We start from the raw sequence: 26,419 nt of genomic DNA on the forward strand, positions 1-26,419 counted from the left end.
TTTTAAGGAATGTCTTAAAGGAGGAGAAAGAGAGATAGAGAGGTTTAGGGAGGGAAATCCAGATAGTACACCCTAGACAGCTGAAGGAATAGCCACCAATGGTGGAGCAAAGGAGTGAGGGATGCACAAGAAGCCAGAGTCAGAGGAATGCAGAGTTCTCAGAGGGTTGTGGGGCTGAAGGAGGTTACAGAGATATGGAGGTGCAGGGTCATGAAGGGATTTAAACACAGGATGAAACACTGCTGTGGCAGGGGCATGAGATTCAAACATGGAATTGCAGTGGACTTCTCCGCAGCAGCCCATAGACCTTGCAGCATATTTTCTTTGGCTACAAGTGCCTCATAAGATGCTCATGTAAAATCCTACTTTTAGGAAGAGAATTCTACAATTGCACAACCAGTAACAATACTAGGCCTCCAAACGTTGGCATTCTGCCGCCAACAGCACTTTCCCTTCCTGATCCATGCTCTGCTTGGCACTCTATTCCCTTCTTCAGAGCTATGACCCTCTGGCATGTGGATCTCTGAGCTGGTGCCTGCTTCAAATGGTGGTGATGCAGTGTGCTGTCCTGTGAAAGCTAGCTGGGAGGGTTCAGGGTTAGGTTCTGACTCATCCTGGACTTCTGTGAAAACAATGGCTGTTGGCTCACAGCAAAATTACTTGGCACAAATTTGCAGTTCACTCAAACCATCCATTACGTTCGTTGCTAGTTATGTGACAGTACAGATGTTTTTTACACCAAAGCATAAGCCTGTTAATCACTTACATGGTTATGTGCTGCATCTGTTTATAGAAGATCAAATGATTGGATAACATGCAATTGCCTTGCAACACACTCCCTCCCTTCGCCATCTGAGTATTTGCTTACATAGTATATAAAATTCAGCATTTTCACTATAAAGAATCCAAATGTGCAAATTTGAAGACTCACTCAGAGTCCATTTGTACTGGGATTTTTGACTAATGAAACAGGAGCATTCTTCTGACATTAGGGTTGAGACATATTGTTGGAGCAGACATCCCCACTTTCTTAAGCACAAAAAAACAGCTGGTGTTATAAGGAACACTGATGGTGATGCCCATACATATAACTTGTGAAAAGAAAGTAGTGTAGAATATTTTACAGAAGTAAGCAGGTAGAATTAACTTACAGTCTTCCACACTGCTGCCTCAGGAGTATTCTTTTTGACAGTCTTAGTTCCATTCAAACTATTTTGGCTCTTCTACTCAGGAAAATAGAAAAAAAATAGCTGGATCAAACTGCACACTATAGATTTTAAGTAATATTTACAAAAGTATCAGCATTTTGAGGCACGTTATGAATGATGGGAGGGAAGGAAAAGGAAGGAAAAAGAGAGAGAGAGCAAGAGAGAGAGAGAGAGAGAGAGAAAGGGAGTGAAAGAGAAAGAGAGAGAGTGAAAGAGAAAGAGAGAGAGAGAAAGATTGATTGATTGATTCCCCAGGGATCTGTTCTGGGGCCGCAACTTTTCACCATATTTATTAATGACTTGGATGAAAGAATAGAGAGTTACATATCCAAGTTTGCAGATGACACTAAATTAGGAGGGACAGTAAGTAGTGCAGGTGGGTGCAGGCAGTTGAAAAAAGACATAGATAAATGAAGTAATTGGGCAAAAACTATGGCCGATGGAGTTTAATGTGGGCAAGTGGGAGGTCATCCACTTTAGACCAGAGAAAGATAAATCAGAGTATTTTCTAATGGTGAGAAACTAGTAACTGTAGAGGAGCAAAGAGATTTGGGATTCCAAGTACACAAGCATTTAAAGTTAGCAGACAAAAAAAAATCAGAAAGGCTAAATAAATGTTGGCCTTTATCTCAAGGGGACTGGATGTCAAAGGGGAGGAAGTTATACTTTAGTTGTATAAAGTCTTTTTCAGACCTCTTCTGAAGTACTGTGCTCAGTGTTGGGCACCGCACCTCAGGAAGGATATACTGGCCTTGGAGGGGGTGCAGCACAGATTCACCAGAATTATACTGGGGCTTAGAAGGTTAAATTATGAGGACCGATTGCATAAACTTGGCTTGTATTCCCTTGAGTATATGAGATTGAGGAGTAATCTGTAATATTTACAGAAGTACCAGCATGTTCAGGCACATTATGAATGATGTCAAGGCAGGAAAGAAGCCAATGAAGCACATATAGAGACTCGTACCGTGTTGAATTAGATGGGATGATAGAAAGGTTCTACATGAATTCTGAAAGACAAGCCAGCAAAGGACATTTTACATCACAATTGAACTGAGAAGCATACGTTCCCTGGGTGGAATTAGACTATAATTTTCCCAAACTTCACTTCTTCTTAGCCACTTCCTCACCAGACATAGATTTAAATTCTTCGCAGCTGAGAATTGTTGGCCAATCACTAAGCCTGAAGAGTTACTTGCATCCAGGGTCTACCCTGACAATTGCATGTAACTATGCTTTGTAACAAGCTCGAGAAGAGGCTAGCCTCCATTCAACCAGTCACTGCCTTGGCTATTCCCATATGTTGCTGACAAGATCTTTCTGTGGATTAATTCTCAAGGATCTATAACTACACTATTCACTTCATTACCAGCTGTGGTAAAGTTTGATGAATTTAAAGAACAGAATATTTATATTGATCAAATTAGCAGGATTTTACCTTTAATGTGAAAGCAAGGTATTTTTCTACTGTATTGTGTGATTGAATCAGACATGCAAAGTGGTCACATCTGCCCCGATGTGCACCAATGTTTTGAACTATCTGTTTTCCTTTTGTGAATTGTATACATGTATGAAGTATTGTTATGTTTTGTCAGAGGTTCATCAGTGTTGGATTTGACAACTAAGGGATTAAAAATAGGAGGTGGAAACAAGACACAAGGGGGGAAAATTCTAGTTGGTTGTGCCTCAAGAGGGTGCTAACGGGACGCAAACCAACTAGCGCCCGGGCGCGGCACTGCCCACGCCTCCTGCAAAATTCAGCGGGAGGTTAGTGGTGGCGCTAACCGGTAGCGCCCTGTGGTGCTGCGCCACTGGCGATGACGTCATTGGCGTGCGCAGCGCCCCGCTCACGATCTTCGGGAGCACCCCCTGACTTACCGCCGGACGCTATGTCCGACGGGGTCAGGGGGGCGTACCTGCGGCCGGGGAGGCGCAATTTAAATGTGAGGTGCGGGGTGGCCATTTTTGTTGCTGGCCGCCTGCCAGCACCTGCCTACGCTCCCGTCCCAGACCTCCTGAAACGCGCCCCCCCCCCGCCCCCCGCGGAGCGCTGGCTGCGCTCCAAGAGCCTGGCACTTCTCTTGAGTGCCGGGCTCTTTTGCCTGCACTCCCGATCCCTGGGGGCCCAGCTGGGCCCCAGGTCGTGTTGCACGAGGCCCCTCCCCTTTAAGAAGGGGAGGAAGGCCTGCAATACCGCGGCACGATGTGCCGCAGCGTGTGGCGCCGCGGCACATAACGCCGCAATATTGACTCACAGCACCCCAAGAGGGATGTGGAGCGCTTCCAGTAGCGCCCTGCTTCCCTCTTGGGGCGCAACCACTCAATTTCCGGCGTGGGGACGCTAACTTTTCCGGGGCACTACTTTTAGCGCCCCGGCGTTGTTAGCACCCCGGGGCGCTACTCAATTTTTAGCCCAAGTTCTTCTGGAATCTGTTGCTTGTTCAGACAAAAGGTTTTGTTTCGTTTCCTGCTTGAGGGATCTGACTTGCTGATACAATTTTATGAGAAAACAAAACTGACTGAATTTACCATTCCAGAAACCAGAACATTGATTATCTAATCTACAGAGACTCTAATATTCCTTTCCAAGAGTTCTTATGAAGGGTAATTGACCTTTCTCACAGTATGTTTGCATATTGAACTTGCATTATTTGCCAATTTTTGTGCTTCATATTGGTTTTGATTTTAAATAAAGATTACCTTAAACTAGAAATCTTGCAGTCTGTACAGTAATATCTGCCATTTCAAATTTGGTACAATAGTGCAGGACTACATTAAATTCTGGAAGCAGATTACTACAAGTCTAAATCCATTGGGTATGCAACTCTGGAAAGACAGAATATATAATATCTACAGTTTCCGAATTATAGGGACAAGATCATTGACAGGAAAACCCAAAGTTCCAAAAAAGCCCAAAGTTGTAATGCCAGCTCACTCCATATTGCTTGGCCATGATATGGGATAATGCACATTTTCTTCTTTTAAATGAAGACACCTATGTAAAGCATCAAAGTCCACAAAGCAGGATATCATCAAGATTGAAAAGTGGAATAGAAGACAAGATACATATGAGGTATATACATTACATATCATAGCGATTAGTTGACACCAAGGCCGCAATTTCCCCTTACTCGGCGGGTCCAGTAGCAGGTCCTGACCCCGCTGCTGGCTCCAGGCTGCTCTGTAGAATGATTTTACATTGATTAGGCTTGTTAAGCCACCCAGTGCGTTGGCTGGCCAATTGAAGGAAGTGAGTCTGATGATGTCATTTAATGACGCGTCATCAGCTGGTTTCCTTAAAGGGACCATGTGTAAATTGATTTTGACAGTTGTGCCATCAGTGTTCTACAGCATTGAAGTGCTGCAAACACTGACAAGCACTGCACAGAGGTGCATGGCTGTACCCAGGCTCACGCATGACTCCCTTAATATGTTTATGGAGGGAGTCACAGCATGCAGGGAGGTTCTCTTTCTTTCCAATGGGCGGAAGAGACTTCCCCAGGAGATCAACGCAGCCTGGTTGCACATTGCACAGGAGGGCACAAGCAGGGATGTTGTCAGGAGGACCAGGCTGCAGTGGCGCAAACCTTTCAATGATCTCAGTAGATCACAAAACGTTACTGCAAAGCCACACTCAACCTCATCCTGCTGTGCCACTCATCACATCCCCATCTCTCTGCATTCCCTACCCTACTCCTGCACATCTTTACTCGCACCAACTTAACCTTGCACCTCCACCCATCCCTCTCTATCTACATTATCACTTCCCCATCTCACTAGCCCTCATCTTAGTTCAATCATACCAACTAACAACACACAAGGGTAGGCACTTGTGTGTTTTAGCCAATGTTTATGTAAAGTTTCTGTTAATGTTCTGTCAAACATTGAAACCTTTATTTTCAACACTTTGCGTTCTTGGACAGATTTGTGCGCATCTTTGGAAGTGGCTTAGTGAGTTGCAATGAATGGTGAGACATAACGGTACCTCCTGCAATGGTGATGAGTGTGAAAGGCATGGCTTAGGCATTGTAGGGATGCTTTATGGTGTTGGTGTGGGGTGGTGCCAACCTGGCGCATTATGTGGCAGCCAGGGTGTACAGCGTCAAGTGAAGTAAAGCTGGCCATGGTGAGGCCATCCCTGGCCTGCTGGCAGCAATGTGGTCGGGTGCTGATGCCCTCTGTCCTGTACAGCATCAGTTGATTGCGGAGAAGGTTGGTGTTGTTGTTGGTGCTGCTGGTGTTCCTGGGGCTGATCATGCTGGGATTCTGAGGACCAAGGTGAGATAGTTTCAAGGGCACCGATGTTGATGTAATAGATGGCATGTGAATTTGAGATGACAGAAGCGATGTCAATGGAGAGAGAGGTTGTTCCAATGAGGTGACACTGGATAGAGAGTTTGCTTCAAACACTTGCAACCTGCATAAAGCTCAATCTGTCTTCCAATTGCACTAAGCAACAGCTTCTCAGCTTGGAAAGTGAACAGCTGTGCGAATCGAGCTTTTATAGCACATTTGCAGCTGTCAAGTAATGAGATGATCCCATGGTCATACAACTCCCGACCTCCTTACCTAATGTGATTCCCGAGCAGCGTGGACCCCGTGGGCGACCTTGTAAAATGGTAAGGTGAGCCCAAAATACTTTTTAATGGGCTGTTAACAAGGACCTGAATTGCCTCCCCTGCTGCTGCATGTCGGGTCTGTTCAGCCTTGACAGACCCAACATCTGGGAAAGTCGCGTGGCAGTGGTTTGACTGCCGGTTCCCGACCTACTGTCAAAATTTTTTTTTTCCCACCCAACCCACCACCGAGCGCACCCACTGACCCCCCGAAAAATTCCCCACAAATTTGGATTTTAAAATCCTGTAGATTCTAGGAGGAAGGGAAGACAGACGTAAAGAGTTACACAGGTTTGAAGTTTTGGAAAGAATGCATTAGAGTAAAGAAGGGAAAAAATATGTAGGAAGGTGTTTTGGAGTTTAAGACGAATACAAGAAAAATAAGCTTAAAAAAATCTTTGAAGAGAATTCACATAGAATTATAGAGAAATTACAATGTGGAAACAGGCCATTTAGCTCAACCAGTCTATGTTGGTATTTATCCTCCACACAAAATGACCATAGCACTATCAATAAAACAAAAACTAGAACAGTTGCAACAGAGGGAAAGAGGGAGGCTGAAGGCTAAAAGAGAAAGAAGGATCATCTATCAGGCAAAAAGTGTTTTCTTGAATCCTGTCAAATAAGCCTCTTGAATCCTGTCAAATGAGCCTCTTGAAGATCAACAGATGGAGGTTGTGAAAAAGATCTAATTCAAACCAAACAAAATGGGAGTTTTGGTACTGATTCCAAATGGACAGGACAAGAACATAAGAAATAGGAGCAGGAGTAGGCCATTCGGCCCTTTGAGAGTGCTCCGCCATTCAATGAGATCATGGCTGATCTTCTGCCTCAACTCCATTCACCGGCCCTATCGCCATATCCCTTGATGCCCTTACTAGTCAGAAATATATCGACTTCTGTTTTGAATATACCCAGTGACAGAGCCTCCACAGCCCTCTGGGGTAAAGAATGCCAAAGATTCACCACCCTCTGTGTGAAGAAATTTCTTCTCATCTCAGTCCTGAATGGCCTACCCTGTATCTTGAGGCTGTGGCCCCTGGTTCTAGACTCCCCAGCTAAGGGAAACATTCTCCCAGCATCCATCCTATCAAGGCCTATAATAATTTTCTATGCTTCAATGAGATCCCCTCTCATTCTTCTGAATTCAAGAGAATACAGGCCTAGTTTACTCGATCTCCTCTCATACGACAGTCCCGCCATCCCAGGAATCAATCTCGTGAACCTTTGTTGCACTCCCTCTATGGCAAGTATATCCTTCGTTAGGTAAGGAGACCAAAATTGTATACAGTACTCCAGGTGTGGTCTCACCAAGGCCCTATATAATTGGAGTAAGACTTCTTTACTCCTGTACTCAAATCCTCTTGTAATGAAGGCCAGCATACCATTTGCCTTCCTAATGGCTTGCTGCACCTGCACATTCACTTTCAGTGACTCATGTACAGGGACACCCAGGTCTCTTTTAGCATCTGCATTCCCCAATCTTTCACCATTTAGGAAATACATTGGCCTAGAAATTCAGTGCCCTTAGCGCCGATTTTGCGGCGCTAGAGGGCCTAGCGCTGCAATTGGCGCCGGCGCCGAAATTGCCTGGGGCCCTTCCGCCGCGGTAGACCGGTAGTGCTGCGCCGGCACCGATGACGTCATCGGTGTGCGCAGCGTCCCGGTTGCCATGCCAACGGGCCCCAGCGCCGAAATTCAGTTGCGGCCGCCTCGCCCGTGGCAGCCGCAACTAAGACTCTGGCAACAGAGTCTTACATGACTTTGCGCCGGCGCATTAAAGGCCCCGCGGCGGCCGGCCGCTTTCCTGCCGGCCGCCTGGCCGCAGCTCCCTCCCCGGACTTCCCCCACCCCCCCCCCCCCGGAACAGAAGCAAGCCCGGCACTTGTCCGAGGTGCCGGGCTCATTTTTAAAAAGATTTTCGCGGGCCGCGGCCGGGTGCAGGCAGCTCCTCCTTAAGGGAAGGAGGAGGCCTGCACTTCCCGAACCTGCCGCACCGCAGCGGGCGCCGCAGCGCCGGAATAGCGCCGAAATTCAGCGCGTTGCGCCAGTTTTCAGGCGCAAACAGCTCTCAGCAGCGCCGGCAGCCGTTTGGGCGCAGAACTATTGAATTTTGGGCCCGACCAGCGCGACTTAGCTCCGGCACTAACTTCCGGCGCTAAAGCCCTGGCTGCGCCAAAACTCAATTTCTAGGCCTTTGCCTTTCTGTTTTTTCTACCGAAGTGGATAACTTCACATTTATCCACATTATATTCCATCTGCCATGTTCTCGCCCACTCACTGAGCCTGTCAAGATCCCCTTGAAGGCTCTTCACATCCTCTTCACAACTGACACTGCCACCTAGCTTTGTATCATCAGCAAATTTGGAAATGTTACATTTAGTCCCATCATCCAAATCATTGATATAGATTGTGAATAGCTGGGGCCCAAGCACCGATCCTTGCGGTACCCCGCTAGTCACAGCCTGCCATCCTGAAAAAGACCTGTTTATCCTTACTCTTTGTTTTCTGTCTGTTAACCAATTCTCAATCCATGCTAGTATATTACCCCCAATTCCATGTGCCCTAATTTTGCTCACCAACCTCTTGTGTGGGACCTTATCGAAGGCCTTCTGAAAATCCAGATACACCACATCTACCAGTTCTCCTTTGTCTACTCCACTAGTTACATCCTCAAAGAACTCCAATAGGTTTGTCAAACAGGATTTCCCTTTCATAAATCCATGTTGACTCTGCCCAATCTTACTATTAGTTTCTAAGTGCCCAGTTATTGCATCCTTTATAATAGATTCCAGCATTTTCACAACTACTGATGTGAGGCTAACAGGTCTGTAGTTCCCCGTTTTTTCTCTCCCTCCTTTCTTAAATAGCGAGGTTACATTTGCTATCCTCCAATCTGCAGGAACCCTTCCAGAATCTAAAGAACATAGGATGTTGTAAGGTTATCACTTTCATAAATCAAGAGCCACAAAAAAGCAGATTTAGCTGCTCCTTAATCTCAGCCCAAAGTCTTTTATCAGAACTGCATGAAGGTCTTCTACAGATTATAGCCATAGGGCATGAAGTTGGACTCAGTTGTATTGGAACCAGACCCACCAACAGCGGTCACCTACCAATATTCTCTATTAGACCAAAATTCAACAATAGAAACCTGCAAGTAAGGAAGAGCTGTGATAAACTGGCGAAAGGAAGTTTTGTACTAAATACAATTGTTCACAGCGAGGTCCCACAAATGCAATGAGTTAAATGACTAGATAATTTAACTGATGGCTAGGACACCAAAACAACTTCCTTGCTCTCTTCGAATAGTGCCATGGGATCTTTTACGTCTACTTGAGGGGGCAGGCGGGGTCACACTTTAATGTCTCATCTGAAAGATGACACCTCCAACAATGCAGCATTCCCCCAGTACTGCACTAAAGTGTCAGCCTGGATTATGTGCTCAAGTCCTGTAGAAGGGCTCGAACCCATGATCTTCTGTCTCAGAGGTGAGAGTGCTACCACTGAGCCAAGGCTGACACACAAGACGCTATTAGCATTGTGGGCTTAAATAAAGTGTCTCAGACTGGCTAATGCTCTGAACTACTCAAGCTTTGCTCTCAGTTTAGAAGATTACCCCAAAGCCCTAAAATGCAGTCCAATCACTGCTTATTTTCTGTGCTTGACTTTGGAGTGAGTTATAATTTTAATATTCCATTGCTTGTGGTGTAGTGTGCCCTGTAGCATTCTTTGAAACATTTTCACAAATTATTTTCTATTGTAATCCTCCACTGACACTAGTGTATCTATCAATAAACTTTATACAGCTCCACAGCATCTTTCTACAAGTCAGTGTGATAACTGAGTTTATTTAACAGCAACTACTGCCTTCTCTCTATCTCCACACACATACACATTATACTCCATTTGGTTCAAGATAAAAGAATGATATGTTTAACATACTGTTTCCTCATCAGTTTCAATCAAATTCAGGATCTGGTTATAGTGAACAACGCCGCAATGCTCTGGATCCAGCATCAACATAAGCTCCCGAATCTGTTCATCAGTTAGTCGCAAAGGGAAACTCTGCAGAATTCGACGCAATTCTTGTCTACTGATTATGCCTTTGTGATTCTGTGAGAAAAACATAAATTGTCCTTACTGCAAATGCATTCAGCATTAAACAATGATTTTATATAAGCAACAATGCCAGTCTCCAAAATCTAAATTCCTTACATATTACACACTAAAGTACACCCTTAAAAAAAAGGTCAGCTTTTACTGTTACAAGTATGTTTGTAATTCGGAAAAGTTGAAATATATTCTAGTTCCAAATAGCAATTGTCATTAAGTACAGGCAAACATCAGTAAATTACATCATCAAATATTAAGAATACCTCCTTTAGTGCAGGGTATCTCTCCTGGAAATATTTATGCAGCTTCTGGAGAATGTCTCCACTCTTTCTATTCCCATTTAGTCCTCCAACAGGATCCACCCTGTGACGGGATAAATGTCAGTGTTTGAATAGATATAAAATTATGGTGAAGATTGAAGAGAGTAATAAAGCCTGGAATTTACTTGATGGGTGTTCAAACAGTATTATAAACGGAGAAATCAGCACCAAGGCCACACAAGGACCAAGGTTCGAATCACAGCCTTTCAGGCCACTATGATTTTATTCAACAGAAAATAATATTTTAGGTATACATAAAACATTTAACAATTTTAACATCTTAATCTCATGCTGTAAGCTTGACTCAGTTAATAGCACTCTTGCCTCTAAGTCAGAAGATTGTGGGCTCAAGCCCTATTGTAGGACTAGACGATATAATAACGTGGGAACAGGAGTAGGCCATTCAGCCCCTCGTGTCTGCTCCGCCATTCAATTAGATCATGGCTAATCTGTACCTCAACTCCATTTACCTGCCTTAGCTCCAAATCCCTTGATACCCTTACATAACAAAAATCGATCAATCTCAGTCTTGAAATCTCCAATTGTACCAGCATCCAAGCCTTTTTTATTGGGGGGGGGGGTGGTAGGGGGGTAGCGGGGGGGGAAGAGTTCCAGATTTCTATTATCCTTTGTGTGAAAAAGTGTTTCTTGATTTCGGTCATAAATGGCCTAGCTCTAATTTTAAGATTAATTCCTCATGTTCTTAGGTCCAAAGTGGATGACCTCACATTTGCCCACATTAACTCCATCGGCCATTGTTTTGTCCAATTACTTAATTTATCTATGTCTTTTTCAACTGCTGTGCTCCCATCTGCATGCCTTACTTTCCCTCCTAACTTAGTGTCATCTGCAAACTTGGATATATAATTCTCTATTATTTTATCCAAGTTATTAATAAATATGGTGAAAAGTTGAAGCCCCTGAACAGATTCCTGGGGAACACCACTTGCCAATCTGAGTGTGTATCACCTCTAACTAGTATTTCTTAATCAACTTCCAACCTAAGTCAAAAGGCTACCCCCAATTCCTTGCACTCTCATTTTTGCCAATAGCCTTTTGTGTGGAACCTTATCAAATGTTTTCTGAAAATCCAAATGGATAACATCCATAGACGCTCCTTTGTCTCCATTTTATTGCTGTTTGTAGAAATTTGTTGGGCACAAAATGGTTGCCAGGTTTGCCTACATAGCAATCACTACAAAGTAATTAATCGTATGTGAAGTGCTTTGAGACATATTTCAGAGGTGTGATTAAGTGCTATAGTCTTTTTTTCTTTATCTCATGGAAGCACCTTAGATCACAGAATTTGTAAAGAGGTCACATAACTAGATACCTACTATCATTTTTGGTAAATGTAAACAAAAGATGAGGTGCAAGTCATGCTGAAATATTGGGCTGGATTTTACCAACCTCGGCAGGTCTGTGGAGGGCGATGTCGGTGGCCGGTTCCGTCCCCACTGCCGACTCCAGCCCGCTGTCCAAAATGATTTTCCTCAGATTGGACTTGTTAAGCCCACCCAGCGCGTTTCCCAGTCTAATTGAAGGAAGTAGGTCTGATGACGTTTCCTTAAAGGGACCATGCGCAAATTAAATTTGACATTTGTGCTGTCAGTGTTCTACAGCATCTTTGTACAGCAAACACTGACAAGCACTGTACAAAGATGCACAGCTGCACCCAGGCTCTCCCATGACTCCCGCCATATGCTTATGGAGGGAGTCATAGCACGCAGGGAGGTTCTCTTCCCTTCTAATGGGTGGAAGAGACCTCCCCAGGAGATCAACGCAGCCTGGTTGCACATTGCACAGGAGGACACAAGCAGGGATGTCATAAAGAGGACCAGGCTGCAGTGGCGCAAACGTTTCCATGATCTCAGTAGATCACAAAACGTTACTACAAGGTCACACTCAACCTCATCCTGCTGTGCCACTCATCACATCCCCATCACTCTGCCTTCCCTACCCTACTCCTGCACATCCTTACTCACACCAACTTAACTTGCACCTCCACCCAACCCTCTCTATCTACATTATCACTTCCCCATCTCACTAGCCACCCCTCACACTCACCCTCATCCTAGTCCAATCATACCAACTAACAACACACAAGGGTAGCCACTTGTGTTTTAGCCAATGTTCATGTGAAGTTTCTGTTAATGTGCAGTCAAACATTGAAACCTTTATTTTCAACACTTTACGTTCTTGGACAGATTTATGTGAACCTTTGGAAGTGGCTTAGTGAGTTGCAGTGAATGGTGAGACATAACGGTACCCCCCGCAATGGTGATGAGTGTGAAAGGAATGGCTTGGGCATTGTAGGGATGCCTTATGGTGTTGGTGTGGGGTGGTGCCAATTTGGCGCATCATGAGGCAGCCATATGGGTGTACAGCATCAAGTGAAGTAAATCTGGCCATGGTGAGGCCATCCCTGGCAGCAATGCGGTCGGGTGCTGATGCCCTCTGTCCTGTGCAGTATCAGTTGATTGCAGAGAAGGTTGGTGGTGTGGTTGGTGCTGCTGGTGTGCCTGGTGCTGCTGGTGTTGGGGCTGATCATGGTGGGATTCTGAGGACCAAGGTGAGATAGTTTCAAGGGCACCGATGCTGATGTAATAGATGGCAGGAGAACTTGAGATGACAGAAGCGATCCATCAATGGTGAGAGAGGTTGTTCCAATGAGGTGACACTGGATAGAGAGTTTACTCCAAGCACTTGCAACCTGCATAAAAGTTCAATCGGTCTTCCAAATACAGTAAGCAACAGCTTCTGAGCTTGGAAAGTGAAGAGATGTGAGATGGGAGCTTTTATAGCACATTTGTAGCTGTCAAGTAATGAGAATCCTACTGAACTCCACAAATTAACTCTAAAGCCTGCACATCTGCCAATGCACTTTATTATGGTTATGTTTATGTTAATGTATTACAAGCCAAATGTATGTTGAATGTTTAAATGTCTTAATCTAAATGTACACTCTCGGGAGCCGCAAGCCTACATTTCGTTGTACTGCACTTGTGCACTAACAATGACAATAAAAGTTGATTTGATTTGATTTGATTTGAGATGATTCCATGGTCATATAATTCCCGACCCGCTTACCTGACATGATCCCCAAGCAGCGTGGACCCCATGGGCTACCTCGTAAAATGCAAAGGTGAGCTCAAAATACTTCTTGATGGGCTGTTAACAAGGTCTAAATGACCTGAATTGCCTCCCCCGCCGCTGCATGTCGGGTCTGTTCAGCACTAACAGACCCGACATCTGGGAAAGGCATGTAGCGGCGGGTTGACAGCGGGGTACCAACCCGCTGTCAAAAAATGTTTTTTCCCCACCAGACCTGCCACTGAACGTGCCCGCTGACCCCCGAAAAATTCCCCCCATTGACTTCCAAATTCAATCACTATCTAGTAAAGCCACTTTGAGAACCTCATGATGTATTTTAATTAAATCAGTTTGACAATTTTCAGCCCATACGTGTCTCGCAAACACACTGGGCTAGATTTTGCCAGGCTCGAGGATGCGGGAATAGAGGCGTGTGGGGTGTTAAAATTGCAAAAAATGGCAGGTGACCCTGTCTCCAAGCAATTTTCCCAAATGCGTGGTTTCTGATCCCGTCTCCGTCCCGCCTCCAAGAGGCGGGATAGGCCCTTAACAACCACTAAATTGCCTCTATAATCATATTTTGAGAGGCCTTTCCGATTTTAACACGTTTCCCACGTGATTCACGTCTTCTCTGAAACACGACGGTGAAACCTGGCGGGAGCACTATTGGATTGCTGACTATCAGCTGCAGCTCCACCATTAAATAGGAGATTTGATCAGTCATCATTTGCAGGTGGCAGGACTTTGTAGTCTCAGGTCTGGGGGAACTTTTAGCAGGCATAACCATAGCTGTGGAAGTTTGGAGCCTGACACCCATCTCCAGTGTGACCTCCTGGAAAACCCCTCTCGCCACCTTGACTGAGCGCTTCCTCAACTGAGGCATCTACCAGAAGCATGGGAACCATTTATTTCCTTTCCTCCTGGACATCAGATTCGGACGAAGATCAGCCGCGGCAGCAGCAGAACCATGAACAACAGCAGCGGCAACAACAGGAGCGCCAAGCTGCTGCTCACCCACCTGAAGCTGCACAGGCCAGAAGGCGCCAGCCCATAGAAGCCCATTGGTGCAGGAGATACCCCTCAAACAGGGTCTACAGACAGAGGATCAGCTACCTCAACATGAGTGAGCAGCAGTGCCAAAGGCGGCTCCAACTTTCGCGAGAGGTAGTGGGTGACATCTGCACAATGGTGCAGGAAGACCTGGAGCCCAGAAGAGCAGGTGGACACCCCTTACCAGTGGCCGTCAAAGTCACCACCACACTCAACTTTTTTGCTTCAGGCTCATTCCAGGGATCAGCAGCAGACAGACATCAGCGGCATCTCCCAGGCGGCCACACACACTTGCATCACGCAGGTAACCGATGCCCTCTTTGCCATTGCGCACAATCACATCCATTTCTCCAAGGATCAAGTAAGTGTCACGGCGCGTGCGATTGGATTAGCTAATCTGGCAGGCTTTCCAAGGGTGCAGGGTGTCACGGACTGCACACATGTGGCCCTTAAGGCACCCCATCGTAATCCAGGTATTTTTGTCAACCGCAAGGGCTTCCACTCCCTCAACGTGCAGCTGGTGTGTGACCACAAGAAGGAAATTTTGCATGTTTGTGCCAAGTACCCTGGCAGTTGCCATGACTCCTTCATACTACGCCAGTCTAGTACACCTCCGCTCTTCAGTCCACCAGACCAAATTAACGGATGACTACTTGGAGACAAGGGCTATCCCCTGAAGACGTGGCTAATAACGCTGTTGAGGGGCCCATCCAATGAAGCTGAGGAGAGCTACAACTACAGCCACATTTCCACCAGATCCAGAATCGAGCAAACCATTGGCATGCTGAAGATGCGCTTCAGATGCCTGGATAGATCAGCTGGAGCCCTGCAGTACTCAGCAGCCAGGGTCTCCAGAATCGTCGTGGTTTGCTGTGCACTTCACAACTTGGCACAGCGTCGTGGCTTGCAGATTCCTGAGGACCAAGTGGCTCCTCACATATCCTCCTCAGATGAGGAGGAGGAGGAGGAGAGCGAAAACGAACATCTTGCAGAGGCCCATCAACCAGCGGCAGCAGTACGCGAGAACATTGTTGCCCGGGATGCAAGGAATGCACTCATCTTGGCCAGATTTGCTTAGCCTAGCCAATCAAGCACTTTTGCCTCGCAGCTTCTTACCAGAGCATCAACAATGGCCAAGAACCAGCGGATTCCTAGCACTCTGACCACCATACTGACAATTGCAAGTAATCCTAAGCCCTCAATGTGGAAGTCCCATTTGCGAAATGACACACGCCACAACTGCAACAGTTGCCATCAGATTTTTTATTTACAATAACCAACTGATGGCATTTTAAAAATAAACACATTTCACCCAAGTGACTACCCTTGTGACTATTTGTGCAGTGTCTTTCTCTTACGCATGCTCCTACATGGTGCTTCCCCTGTGGCTTCAACAGATGTGGAGGCCCCTTGCTCACTTTCTTGCTGCTCCTGTCTCGACACCTTTGGCGGGCGTCCTCTGGGGTTGCGAAGCTGTGAGGGCTCGGCAACAGTCTGCTGCTCCTGCGGCTGTGCAGGGGTTGAGACGCTGATCTCAGTTGGGTGGGGACTCTGGTGGGGCTCTGACCGAGGACTTGGCAGTGGCATGGAAGTGTGAGCGCTTGGAGAGGAGCCCCCACTTCCTTGTTCTCTGCCACCAACATCCCTCTCATGGGGCAGGTCCACCTCAGCGCTTGCAAGTGGCTTGAGAGCACCTTGCTGCACATCAGGGGGGCCATGGGGACCCGTATCTGCACTGGCAGTCCCACTCAGAAGGACTTCCATGAAGGTCTGGTTTCTCTGTTCAATAGCTGACCATTGCTCCTCCAGAGATGTCAGTCTATTCTGAACACTCACCATGTTTTTTACACTCTGGCGATTTAGCTCCTCCATGGTGGTAGCCATCCTCTCGTCTACTGTAGCCATTCTTTCCACGGAAGTTGCCATCCTTTCCGTGGTGCTGCGTTCATGCGCCAATGACTCCACAAAGGCTCTGCTCATGTTCGCGATGGACTCCTCCATTCGCTCCACACTCGCAGCGACCCTGGAGACAAAACCTGCCAGAAACTCCTGCACCTGTTCCTGGAGTTCCAGCACCGCTGTTCTTCTGGATGGACCCAGAGGCAGAGGGTCGACATGCAGCTGAGCCGAGCTGGGAGAGTCCTGCACCCTCCGACTAGAACTCTCCACTGCTGTCCCAGTCTCCACAATCTGCTGATGCTAACTTGTGAGCTGTGATACACCAGGTGACAACACTACTCTATCTCGCGATGGTCCCACTGAGGTGTGAGTGTCTGCGCTGGTGCTGGGTTGGCTGAATTCTGCTGATGCTGCACCCTCAGAGGTTGCAGCTTCCTCTGAGGAGTCTGGAGGCTCAGGCTGTTCGTCCTGGATAGTGGGGACGGGTGCTTGCAATGGTCCTGTGGGGGAGTAAAGGAAAGAGTCAGAGATGTGAGGCCAAGGTTACATGCACATTGCATATTGCAGATGATCATAAGTCCATCTGTTAGAGCTTCAGAATCATTATGAGCGACTCATGCAATATCAATGAGAGAGATGAAAAACTATTCTGTCACCAGCTTTCTCTGATGCACCCGTCTGTCGGTCCCCCACTTGCGTATCGTCCTGGAGTCCCACGATCTCCAGGACCGCCTCCTCCCAAGGGGTGAGGTGGGCTACTGAGGATGGCCCTCCTCCTGTCCTCGATCTTTCCCTCTTATTGTGAGCTTTCTTTTCCTGCAATGAGGGAGACAAGTGGAGTTTGAGTGAAAATGAAGGAGTAAGTGTAGAGAATCCATATTATTGATGGTTAGAAGGAGACAAAGATGGAGTGAGTTGGCAAGACCAAGTGCCCTCCCTGTGTTTTGTAAGTTGTTTTCATAGCATCACAGTGATAGGGAGTGTGAGGGCTGCATAGTCAAATAGTTAGGTGAATGTGACCATAGAGAGAGGGGGAATGGGTAAGGGTGCAGGGATGTCAGTGTCAAGTGGGATGTGGAGGAAGAGGTTGCTAAGGCTGAGTGCTGGTGAGGAGAGGCAATGGGGATCAGATTGAGGGTGATGGGAAAGTCACACTCACTTTTCCAGTGCGCAGAAGGTCATGAAATCTCTTCCTGCACTGAAGTCAGGTTCTGCAGATCAGCGACAACAAGTTGACCTCCTGGGCCACCTAGATCCACACAGCCTTGGTCTGCTGGGGAGGCTTCTTCCTCCCTGAAGGGAAGAGCACCTCCTTACTAGCTCTTGCTCCCTCCACCAAAGCTTGCAGGGCGACGTCATCAAATCTGGGAGCAGACTTAGGTCTCCCGCTGCTCATTCTGCCTCCAGGTCCCTCTCACTGCAAAGGCCAAAAGGTTGGCAGCCTGCAGAAGAAGCAAGGCTTCTTGCAGACCTTAAATGCAGCAGCAATGATGACGTCATCGGAGGCAAGTTTCAGACTGAAAAAACTAATTGGGCCATGGGTTCCCACACGCTGGAACTCAATTGCCCAATTATGTGAAAATCGCATCAATCTCCCACATCAATTTGGAATCGGGTGGATAACACGAAAATCGGATGACACAACCCCAGCCCGCCCCAATGACAAAATCCAGCCCACTAAGTGTGAAATTTAAAATGAGTTGGGACCCAAATAAGGTTGATGAAGAATGTTTGTTAAATTGGGAGAATTGGGGTGGATGTTCCTCTTTGTGGTGGAGTGGGTCTCCTGCCCACCCCTCCAAACCCACTGTGACCCCAGGCCATTTTCAAGGAAATTCGGTGATGCTGCAGTAGGGATGCTGACACATCTCCAGAAGATCATCGCTGCTTCATTTAAGGGGGCAGAAAAGCCTGGAAGGCAAAAACGGCTGCAGATTTCCCAGGCCTTGGCCAAAACTGAAGCATACAAGGATGAGTGTTGGCACCCAGTGTGAGGGAGATGGGGCCACTACTAGATCCTTTACCTTACTTTGGAGCCATTACTGCTATTGCCCCAAACCTACTGCCCCATTTCACCAGGCAGTTCCAGGGAGTGTCAGACAGGAGGAAATTCCAAAAGGAACCCAAGCCCTGCCTCCCCTTTCATGTGGTCGTGGGGAAGGGACCACTACTGGTACTTCTGGTGGAAGGAAACCCACATAGGGGCAGGGGGTTGGCAGCAGCCATCGGCAGCCCATTTTTCTGCCGTTTCCACTGCTATCCTACCCATCACCACATTCAATAGGTGTTTTTTCTTCTTTCTCACTGGTTAGATCTCTTTCCTTCCCTCCCCCTTTCTAACTGGTTGCCCAAAAGCTTTCTCCCCATTGCAAAAAATATCTTAGAACAGTCACATTCTAGCAAAATATAAAAACATATTCTCTGAAACCTTGATTTTTTTTAAATCTCTAAAATTAAAATTCATCAGATAAACAAACATAAAAATAATTCACAAACTTACTCAAACTTTACTCCATAATTCTGTGATCTCAAAGCAGCAGACCTCGGAGTATCCTGGATACCAGGAATGCTCTCGCCCTGCAAAGAACTAGACAAAATGTATGTTAAATTTGTCCAGTGTCCCGGGACTATAGTTCCTAGAAGTCCACACAGCTTTCTTTATCCGAGCAGCTTGCCAACCCTGCCACCAGTGTGCACTGGAGTCTGCCTGCTGTAGTTTATTTATCCTCCTCCTAATCCCAGCACCACAATAGCCTGGGGCATCCCCAAACAAGAATACCATGATCTGCCTCCTCTCAATCTTTGCTTTTGCTGGCATGTTCCCCCTCCCATAGTTTCCCCACACAGGTGAATGCTGCAGGAGTTTTTTTTAATTTGTTTATGGGATGTGGACGTCGCTGACAAGGCCAGCATTTATTGCCCATCCCTAATTGCCCTTGAGAAGGTGGTGGTGAGCTGCCTTCTTGAACCACTGCAGTCCGGGTGGTGAAGGTACTCCCACAGTGCTGTTAGGTAGGGAATTCCAGGATTTTGACCCAGCGACGATGAAGGATCGGCGATATACTTCTAAGTCAGGATGGTGTGTGACTTGGAGGGGAACTTGGAGGTGGTGGTGTTCCCATGCACCTGCTGCCCTCGTCCTTCTAGGCGGAAGAGGTCACGGGTTTGGGAGGTCCTGCCGAAGAAGCCTTGGTAAGTTGCTGCAGTGCATCTTGTAGATGGTACACACTGCAGCCACTGTACACCGTTGGTGGAGGGAGTGAATGTTTAAGGTGGTGGATGGGGTGCCAATCAAGCGGGCTGCTTTGTCCTGGATGGTGTCGAGCTTCTTGAGTGTTGTTGGAGCTGCACTCATCCAGGCAAGTGGAGAGTATTCCATCACACTCCTTACTTGTGCCTTGTAGATGGTAGAAAGGCTGGGGGAAATGTTGCAGAAACAAATTGGAAAAAGGAGTTAAAAAACAGTAAGAAAGGGCAGAAAAAGGAAACTGAAAAGAAACAAAAGGGGCAATTTTGTCAGCCCTGGGGAGGCGGTTTTGGAGGCGGGACTGCTGGTAAAATGGCAGAATCTGGGGGCGGGTACCCATCCCGCCCCCAACCTTCCTCCGTACCATCTTCCCAGGAGGCGGGTAGCCAACCCGTGCCGGGTCCCGTCTCCTAGGGGCGGGAAGGGGATTACAGGCACTTAACTGCCTGTTAGCAGGTAGTTAACAGGCAGTTAAGAGAATTATCCCCATTTTTCCAGCTGAGGTGCGGGCTTCCTGACATCGGGAAACCCTACCAGGGTCACCGAGGCAAGCAGTGGGTCTGCGGGGGTCGGTGGGATCCAAAAGTGTGCTCTGGAAGTGAGTGATGGGTGCAAGTGTAGAGAGGTGAGTATGTGAGGTGAGTGAAAAGTGATATAAAATGTTTACTTACCTTTGTTTCTTCCTGCAGGCTTCAACAGTTGGGGAACCGGAGACACCAGCATCTCCGCGGCAGAGATGACAGATGGCTGCTGCATTCTCCGATTTCTGCTCAGTAGATAGGCTTGATGAGTCTTGAATACAAGGACTCATCAAACAACAGAGAATGTCAGTGTTTGACAGCTTCACAGAGCTGTCAAATTATGACAATTCATTTGTCAAAAATTTTTGACAGATGAAACGTCATATGCTGACATTCTCTGTAACCGGCTTCCCCTTAATTGGCCTGCTAAGCCCGCTGGGCGGGCTTAACAAGGTCAATCAAGGGAAAATAGCGATGGTTGGCCACAAGTCGATGGAGGCGGGACTGAAACCCAACAAGCAGCAGTCCCGCCTCCAACGCGCCCCCATTGGCAAAATCACACCCAAAGGAGCAGAAAGGGGGAATCTGTCTCTAATGCACAAATTCCCAACATTATTTATTTCAGCAGCACTGTGGCCCAGAAAATGAGCAGGAAAGAAAGAAAAACCGAGACAGATGCCCTTGTGGGGGGTTATGGAAGGAGAGAGATTCTCTAGCAGGCGTGGCAAGGGAGAAAGAAACAAATCACAAGAAATATACTAGTTATTATATTATATATATATATATATTAGTCCAGTGGCAAAATTGCCAATTTGTTCAGCTGTTGTCAAAAGCAACCAGAAAGTCAAAAATACTAACTGTTGGGTTGCAAGATATGAAACACCGTTGCTGCAACTCATCCTTTTCCCCCAAATGCCACTTTAACTGGAAGCTGGAATCTCGTTCAATAAGAGCAAGAGTGCAACTATGTCCAAAAGCATAATTAGCCTTCAAAAGAAAATTAACACAGTGGAGTCAAATATGGCTTTTTAAAGGTGTAAAATTGTAAGACAAGCCAATAGCTTTTTTGACCCACATACTACCATCTTGAGAAGCAAGGAAATTGTTTTAACTGACAGTAGCTATTGCAGGAAAAACAGCATACTACCAGAAATAGTCAATAATCTTACCATCCAGAAAGGTAAACCTACTTGTGGTCTGGCTGCTTTGGTAAGGCCCATCCATTCTCCATAGCTGCTGACTCTGGAAAGTTCAGTAAAAATGTTTTCCATGCTATTTTGCCAGTAGTTTTAATATTGAACCTGAACCAGAAGACAAAATAAATAATAAGGAAGTGTGGAATAAAAGCTCATTAATACTGTTAGTTCTACAGACCATGTAAATTCAGCCTCTCGAAGATTTTACCTCACCTACATAATTCCCTGAAAGAAGCAACAAACCACAGATAAAACATCCAAGATATTAAAGCTCTGCGAAGTATCTCACTTTTGGGATATTAATCTAGCCATACAACCTGTATTATTCAAATAGGACTGGTTCACATTCCACAGCTGACTCATCCATGGTCCCAAAAGCACAGGTACAATCATGTTCCATTCATTATTGAACTAGTTGTTTTTAATATAAGGAGTTATAAGGGACTAGGTGGTACAGCTGGGCACAATTGATGGGCATGGTTGCCCTGGCTGCCTGCCTCTCTTCTGCGGCTGCCTGCCTCTCTTCCGCGGCTATGTCCACGTCTAGAGCGGGAGCAGGTGGTGTCTGCCGGTACGCTCAAGGCTTTCCACAGCGAGTGGGAACAAGGGGTCTGGAGTATATCGTGGATACACAAAACGCTATTTTGATTTAGATCCACATACAATTTGCAGTTATTGTTTGTGCACCTTTAAAAGGGTAAATTCGGTACATTGAATTAAGACGGGTGATATCATGTCATCCAAATGACCAGATCAAAAGAGGCAAGTGGGTTCAAAACCAATCCAGATGGATGGATGAACATTTGCTTTGTCAGCTAACTGCAAGTGCCAGTGTGAAATTAGTCTCAATCTAGTTTCTAGTGGGCAGGTACCCAGTGACAAAAATAAAAGGCCTGATTTTAACTCGGGCTATGTGTGTGGCATGCGGGGGAGGTCAGGCGAGCAACAAATTCACACGGTTGCGCCAGTGTGAGGCCCAGACCATTTTAACGCCTAGGCATCATGTGTATCCTGGAGCCTAGCTGGGAGCAGGTTTCGTACATCAGCAGGCTGTCGCCAGGGACCCAATAGAATGGTGTCAAGTACTAAGGCAATTCCAGGGGGTGGAAGCGGTTGGTAGGCGATCAGTCAAGGCCAATTGGACTATCTATGCTGTTACATTGGCTAAGATCATCTAACTCAATGCAGACCATGGATTGAATGTGGGACCTTCCTAGTCTGTATAACTCAATTATCCATACCTTAGCCATCTGGTCCATCGGGGGAATGATCCATAGCCTGTTGCAGCTATTCTCTATCCCACTGACTAGCATTATGTCCATATCAAAAAGTGCATTTATTATTTTATGATTCATTTATGCTAGATACAGCTCAGGTGATTGGCTTGAAGAAATAAATGTTGGTTGACTAAGGGTTGTTGCGGGTGGGCATTATTTTTGTAAAAGAAAACAATTGGTGGGTACAATGGTTTAATTCACAGCAATATGCAAACTAAGCTTGAAGATGTACACAATTAGTAGAATATTAGGTCAGGTGCAATCAAAACTAATGCTGTGAATGGCTAGTGTGAAGGTGTAATTATCCCCACCCAGAGTAGTCATGAAAGAGATTGCATTTGTACTGATTCTGCCTTCTATGTTTCCATATAGAACATTCTCCCCAGAGCTGGTGCAACCAATGGCCACCAGAGATTTCAAGTCAACCTCTGGATTGGATTTATAGATGTCACCATTGTCCCTCATTGTTTGGTAATACCCTGTATTATTGCAAAAGCACAAAATACATAAATAAATACCATGAACAAAAAAGCAGCTTAGAATGCTCAGACAACATGTCTGAAATTAATCAAAACAGTATTTACAGCACATTTCCAATTCTCTCACCTATTCATCAGGCCTTCAAAGATTTCATTGCTCATGGGAAATACAAAATTGTTGAAAACTGATTTGAGGTCTTCCACTGAGATTAAACCACTTTTGGTCACATCACAAGCCAAAAATGCTTGCAACAAACTGTGATAGTTGGCTCGCACCTATGAATAAAAAAGGAGCATGCTGCTAACTCTAATTACTTTTCCTTTTTTCAAATAACACCACAAGATATGAAAAATTATACTTAAAATTAGACTGGGAGACCAGCAGGCAGGGAGTTTGCTGATCTTGCATAACTTCAAAGAACATTTGTTTTCACTATGTTTGAATGTGTATCTGTAACTATATATGGAAATTGGGCATGCAACACTCACTGATAATAACACTTTTATTTATTTACATAAAACATCCAAGTAATTTGTTTTTATGTGGATGATCTTAGTAGCAGATTAAGTAGCAAAAACTCAACAGCGATTTGGGGCTAGAGGGGAAGGCAGATAACTCGCTAAGTTGATTAGAAAACAAATAACTCACAGTGACACGAACACTAGGCGATCAATTTTGATGGTTTAAAAATTATCTGGGGAGAGCAATTACTCTTTAACATCAGTACTTATCTTTCAAGTTTTCTTATCCTTTAATTAAATTTTTACACAACACAAACTATTAAATCTTACATAGTATTTCTGTTTCTGCCCACGTGCAGTAGAACAACATTAGTGCATCAAACAGATAGTCTGATTTCTCCCTATCCCATCCCCTCTTTCCAATTGTCTCCCATCTTTCCTGAAGCCACTGACTTTTACTGGGATACAATTTTCACTTGTGCCATTAGCCCTCTGGTATCTTGCCCATTGGGGTACTTTTCATGCATGAGCTTAGACAGAGAGTATTAGCAAGCTATCGACCATGGAGCTTCACACCCAAATCTCTCAAAAGTTCCACAAATGCATACTTTCAGAGTACATTACTCCTCAATAAATCCGTGGTATTGATGCCATAATCATTATTTGTGAATGTTTCATAGATCATGCATACCGACATAACAGGAAAACTAGAATTAAATTTCCCTCACTTAAAGGACATAGTCAGTCTTATCAAATTATTCAGATAATGTTTGCTTCTATTATAAACACACTATGAGATGTCACCATTTGCATTGTGAATTATAATTTAGTATATGTTACAAACATAAAAAACACCAGTCACTGAGTTCAAGGCTGAAATCTAACCTCAGGGGTTAGAAAGTAAATAACCTAACAAGGAGTGTTATGATAATGGGAAATAATCCAACACAAAACTGCAAAAATAGAATCTGATACACAAACCAGAAAGCCAAGCAAGTTATCTTTTTTCTGCCAGCATTGTGTGCTGGATTGTTTCCTGTATTCCATCCCCAAAGGTGATTTGTAATTTGTAATTTCCACTTACTAACGTCAATGAAAAATATACTAACTTAAGTCATATCACAGCATCAGCACTGCTTCTGGGTTCAAAATAACCCATTGCCTCCACAACAGTCACACATCACCACACTCTACTGAACTCATATTCATTCCCAGGTATCTGTCATTATCTACATTAGCATATGTTTGAATTAAACACACAAATGCAGCCACTTGTCAGGTGCATTAAAATATATCAGAATAGATCCACAAATGTACCTTTTTTCGAAAAGCCAAATCAATTTCATCCATGGATAACCTTGCTAAATTTATGGTGGACTCCTCAGTCACTGGTCGATAGACTGTCAGCTGCTTCTCTTGCTCTTGAGAACCATCTTCCCAGTTCATTGCTTCATGAAACCACAATTAAACAAATATGTACATTTTCAAAAGAATTACTTCTTTAATCTTTTTTTCAACCATCAAAAAATTGGGGAATTTTGTGTTCAAGCGAAGGACGGCCCACCCTGAAGAGCGGGACAAATTCTTCTGCAATTTTGTCATCCAGCATCAGCTTTAAGCACCCCCAGTTTCCAATTCTCCCATCAGCCACACTTATCAGACTTCACTATTCCAATGCTCCCTCGGCTAGCTTCCCATCTTCCACCCTCCATAAACTTCAGCTCAACCAAAACTCTGCTGCCTGCATCCAAACCCGCACCAATTCTCGTTCACCCATCACCCATGCACTCTGACCCATATTGGCTCCTGGTCCACCAAGGTCTCAATTTTAAAATTATCATCCTTGTTTTCAAATCCCTTTATGGTCTCGCCGAGAACCCTGTGTTCCTCCAACTTTGGCCTCTTGTGCATCCCCTACTTTCTTTGCCCCACCATTGGCGGCCGTGTCTACAGCCATCTAGGCCCTAAGCTCTGGAATTCCCTCCCAAACCTCTCTACCGCTCTCTCCTCTGTTAAGGTGCACCTTAAAGCCTACCTCTTTGACCAAGCTTTTAGTCACCCATCCTAATCATTTCTTCTTTGGCTCGGTGTCAATTTTTGTTTGATTACGCTCCTGTGAAGGGCCATGGAATATTTTACTACATTAAAAATGCCATATAAATGCAAGTTGCTGTTATAAACTGAGGGAGATTTTTCCTGGAGTTTCCTCCCTTAACTGTCTCCTCCTGGAGGTGGCAGCTCACACTGGGGTATGACTCCATGGACAGCAGCTCCATCCGTTTCTTGCTAAGAAGCCATTCAGCACAAAATAAAAATAAAGGGTCATCCAGCATCTTCATGAAAAAGTGTTGGCAAACTCATTTTTTTTTAAAAACAAACATAAAAAGTGATCATGTCGAAAGGCACAGTCACATCACTTATATGTGGCATCCTTGTATTGAAAAGAACACAGAGATCTTCTGGGTCTTTTCCCTTTCCAAACAACAAAATCTTTGTCAAACACTTTTTCATTAATATAGTGCTTCTTTAACTGGAACCAGTGAACTAATATTCCAACGGTCCCCAATAACGAACAAGTTTTGTATGAAATCAAAAACGAGATCAGACAAGAGCAAGTTGCCCCCTGGACTATAAGGGACAAACAAAAATCAGCAAGGGTTCCCACTTCAGATCACTATCTAATGCCCTGTGGGAAAGTGTAAGTATGTGGATTGAGTGAGTTTGGCTGTGATATTGAATAGCCTTAAAACACTTGGCTGGATTTTACCAGCCCTGAGGAGGCGGGTTTGGAGGTGGGACCTGCTGGGAAAATGGGAAAAATTGAGAGCGGGTCCCAACCCCGCTCCCAACCTGCCTTCGAACCATCTTCCCGGGAGCCGGGTCCCCGACTCGTGCAGGGACCCGTCTCCTAGCGGCGGGAAGGGGATTAGAGCCAATT

At 45.5% G+C, this 26,419-nt stretch overlaps 1 protein-coding gene across 1 annotated transcript in view; it reads right to left on the minus strand.

The window, feature by feature from the left end:
• The window catches only part of efcab6 (EF-hand calcium binding domain 6), a 166,475-nt gene that overhangs the window by 113,275 nt on the left and 26,781 nt on the right, over positions 1–26,419 (minus strand). Inside the window, exons 7-13 of the mRNA XM_086008803.1 lie at positions 24,799–24,929; positions 23,147–23,295; positions 21,258–21,368; positions 18,800–18,886; positions 10,201–10,300; positions 9,767–9,937; positions 1,152–1,223 (exon numbers count right to left, since the gene is read on the minus strand). Coding sequence (XP_085864929.1) covers positions 1,152–1,223; positions 9,767–9,937; positions 10,201–10,300; positions 18,800–18,886; positions 21,258–21,368; positions 23,147–23,295; positions 24,799–24,929 — 821 coding nt within the window. The remainder of the gene's footprint in view (positions 1–1,151; positions 1,224–9,766; positions 9,938–10,200; positions 10,301–18,799; positions 18,887–21,257; positions 21,369–23,146; positions 23,296–24,798; positions 24,930–26,419) is intronic.

The sequence above is a fragment of the Somniosus microcephalus genome, chromosome 16, assembly GCF_052327205.1.
Source record: "Somniosus microcephalus isolate GS21.2 chromosome 16, FLI_Smic_1.0, whole genome shotgun sequence".
NCBI classification, from domain to species: Eukaryota; Metazoa; Chordata; class Chondrichthyes; order Squaliformes; family Somniosidae; genus Somniosus; species Somniosus microcephalus.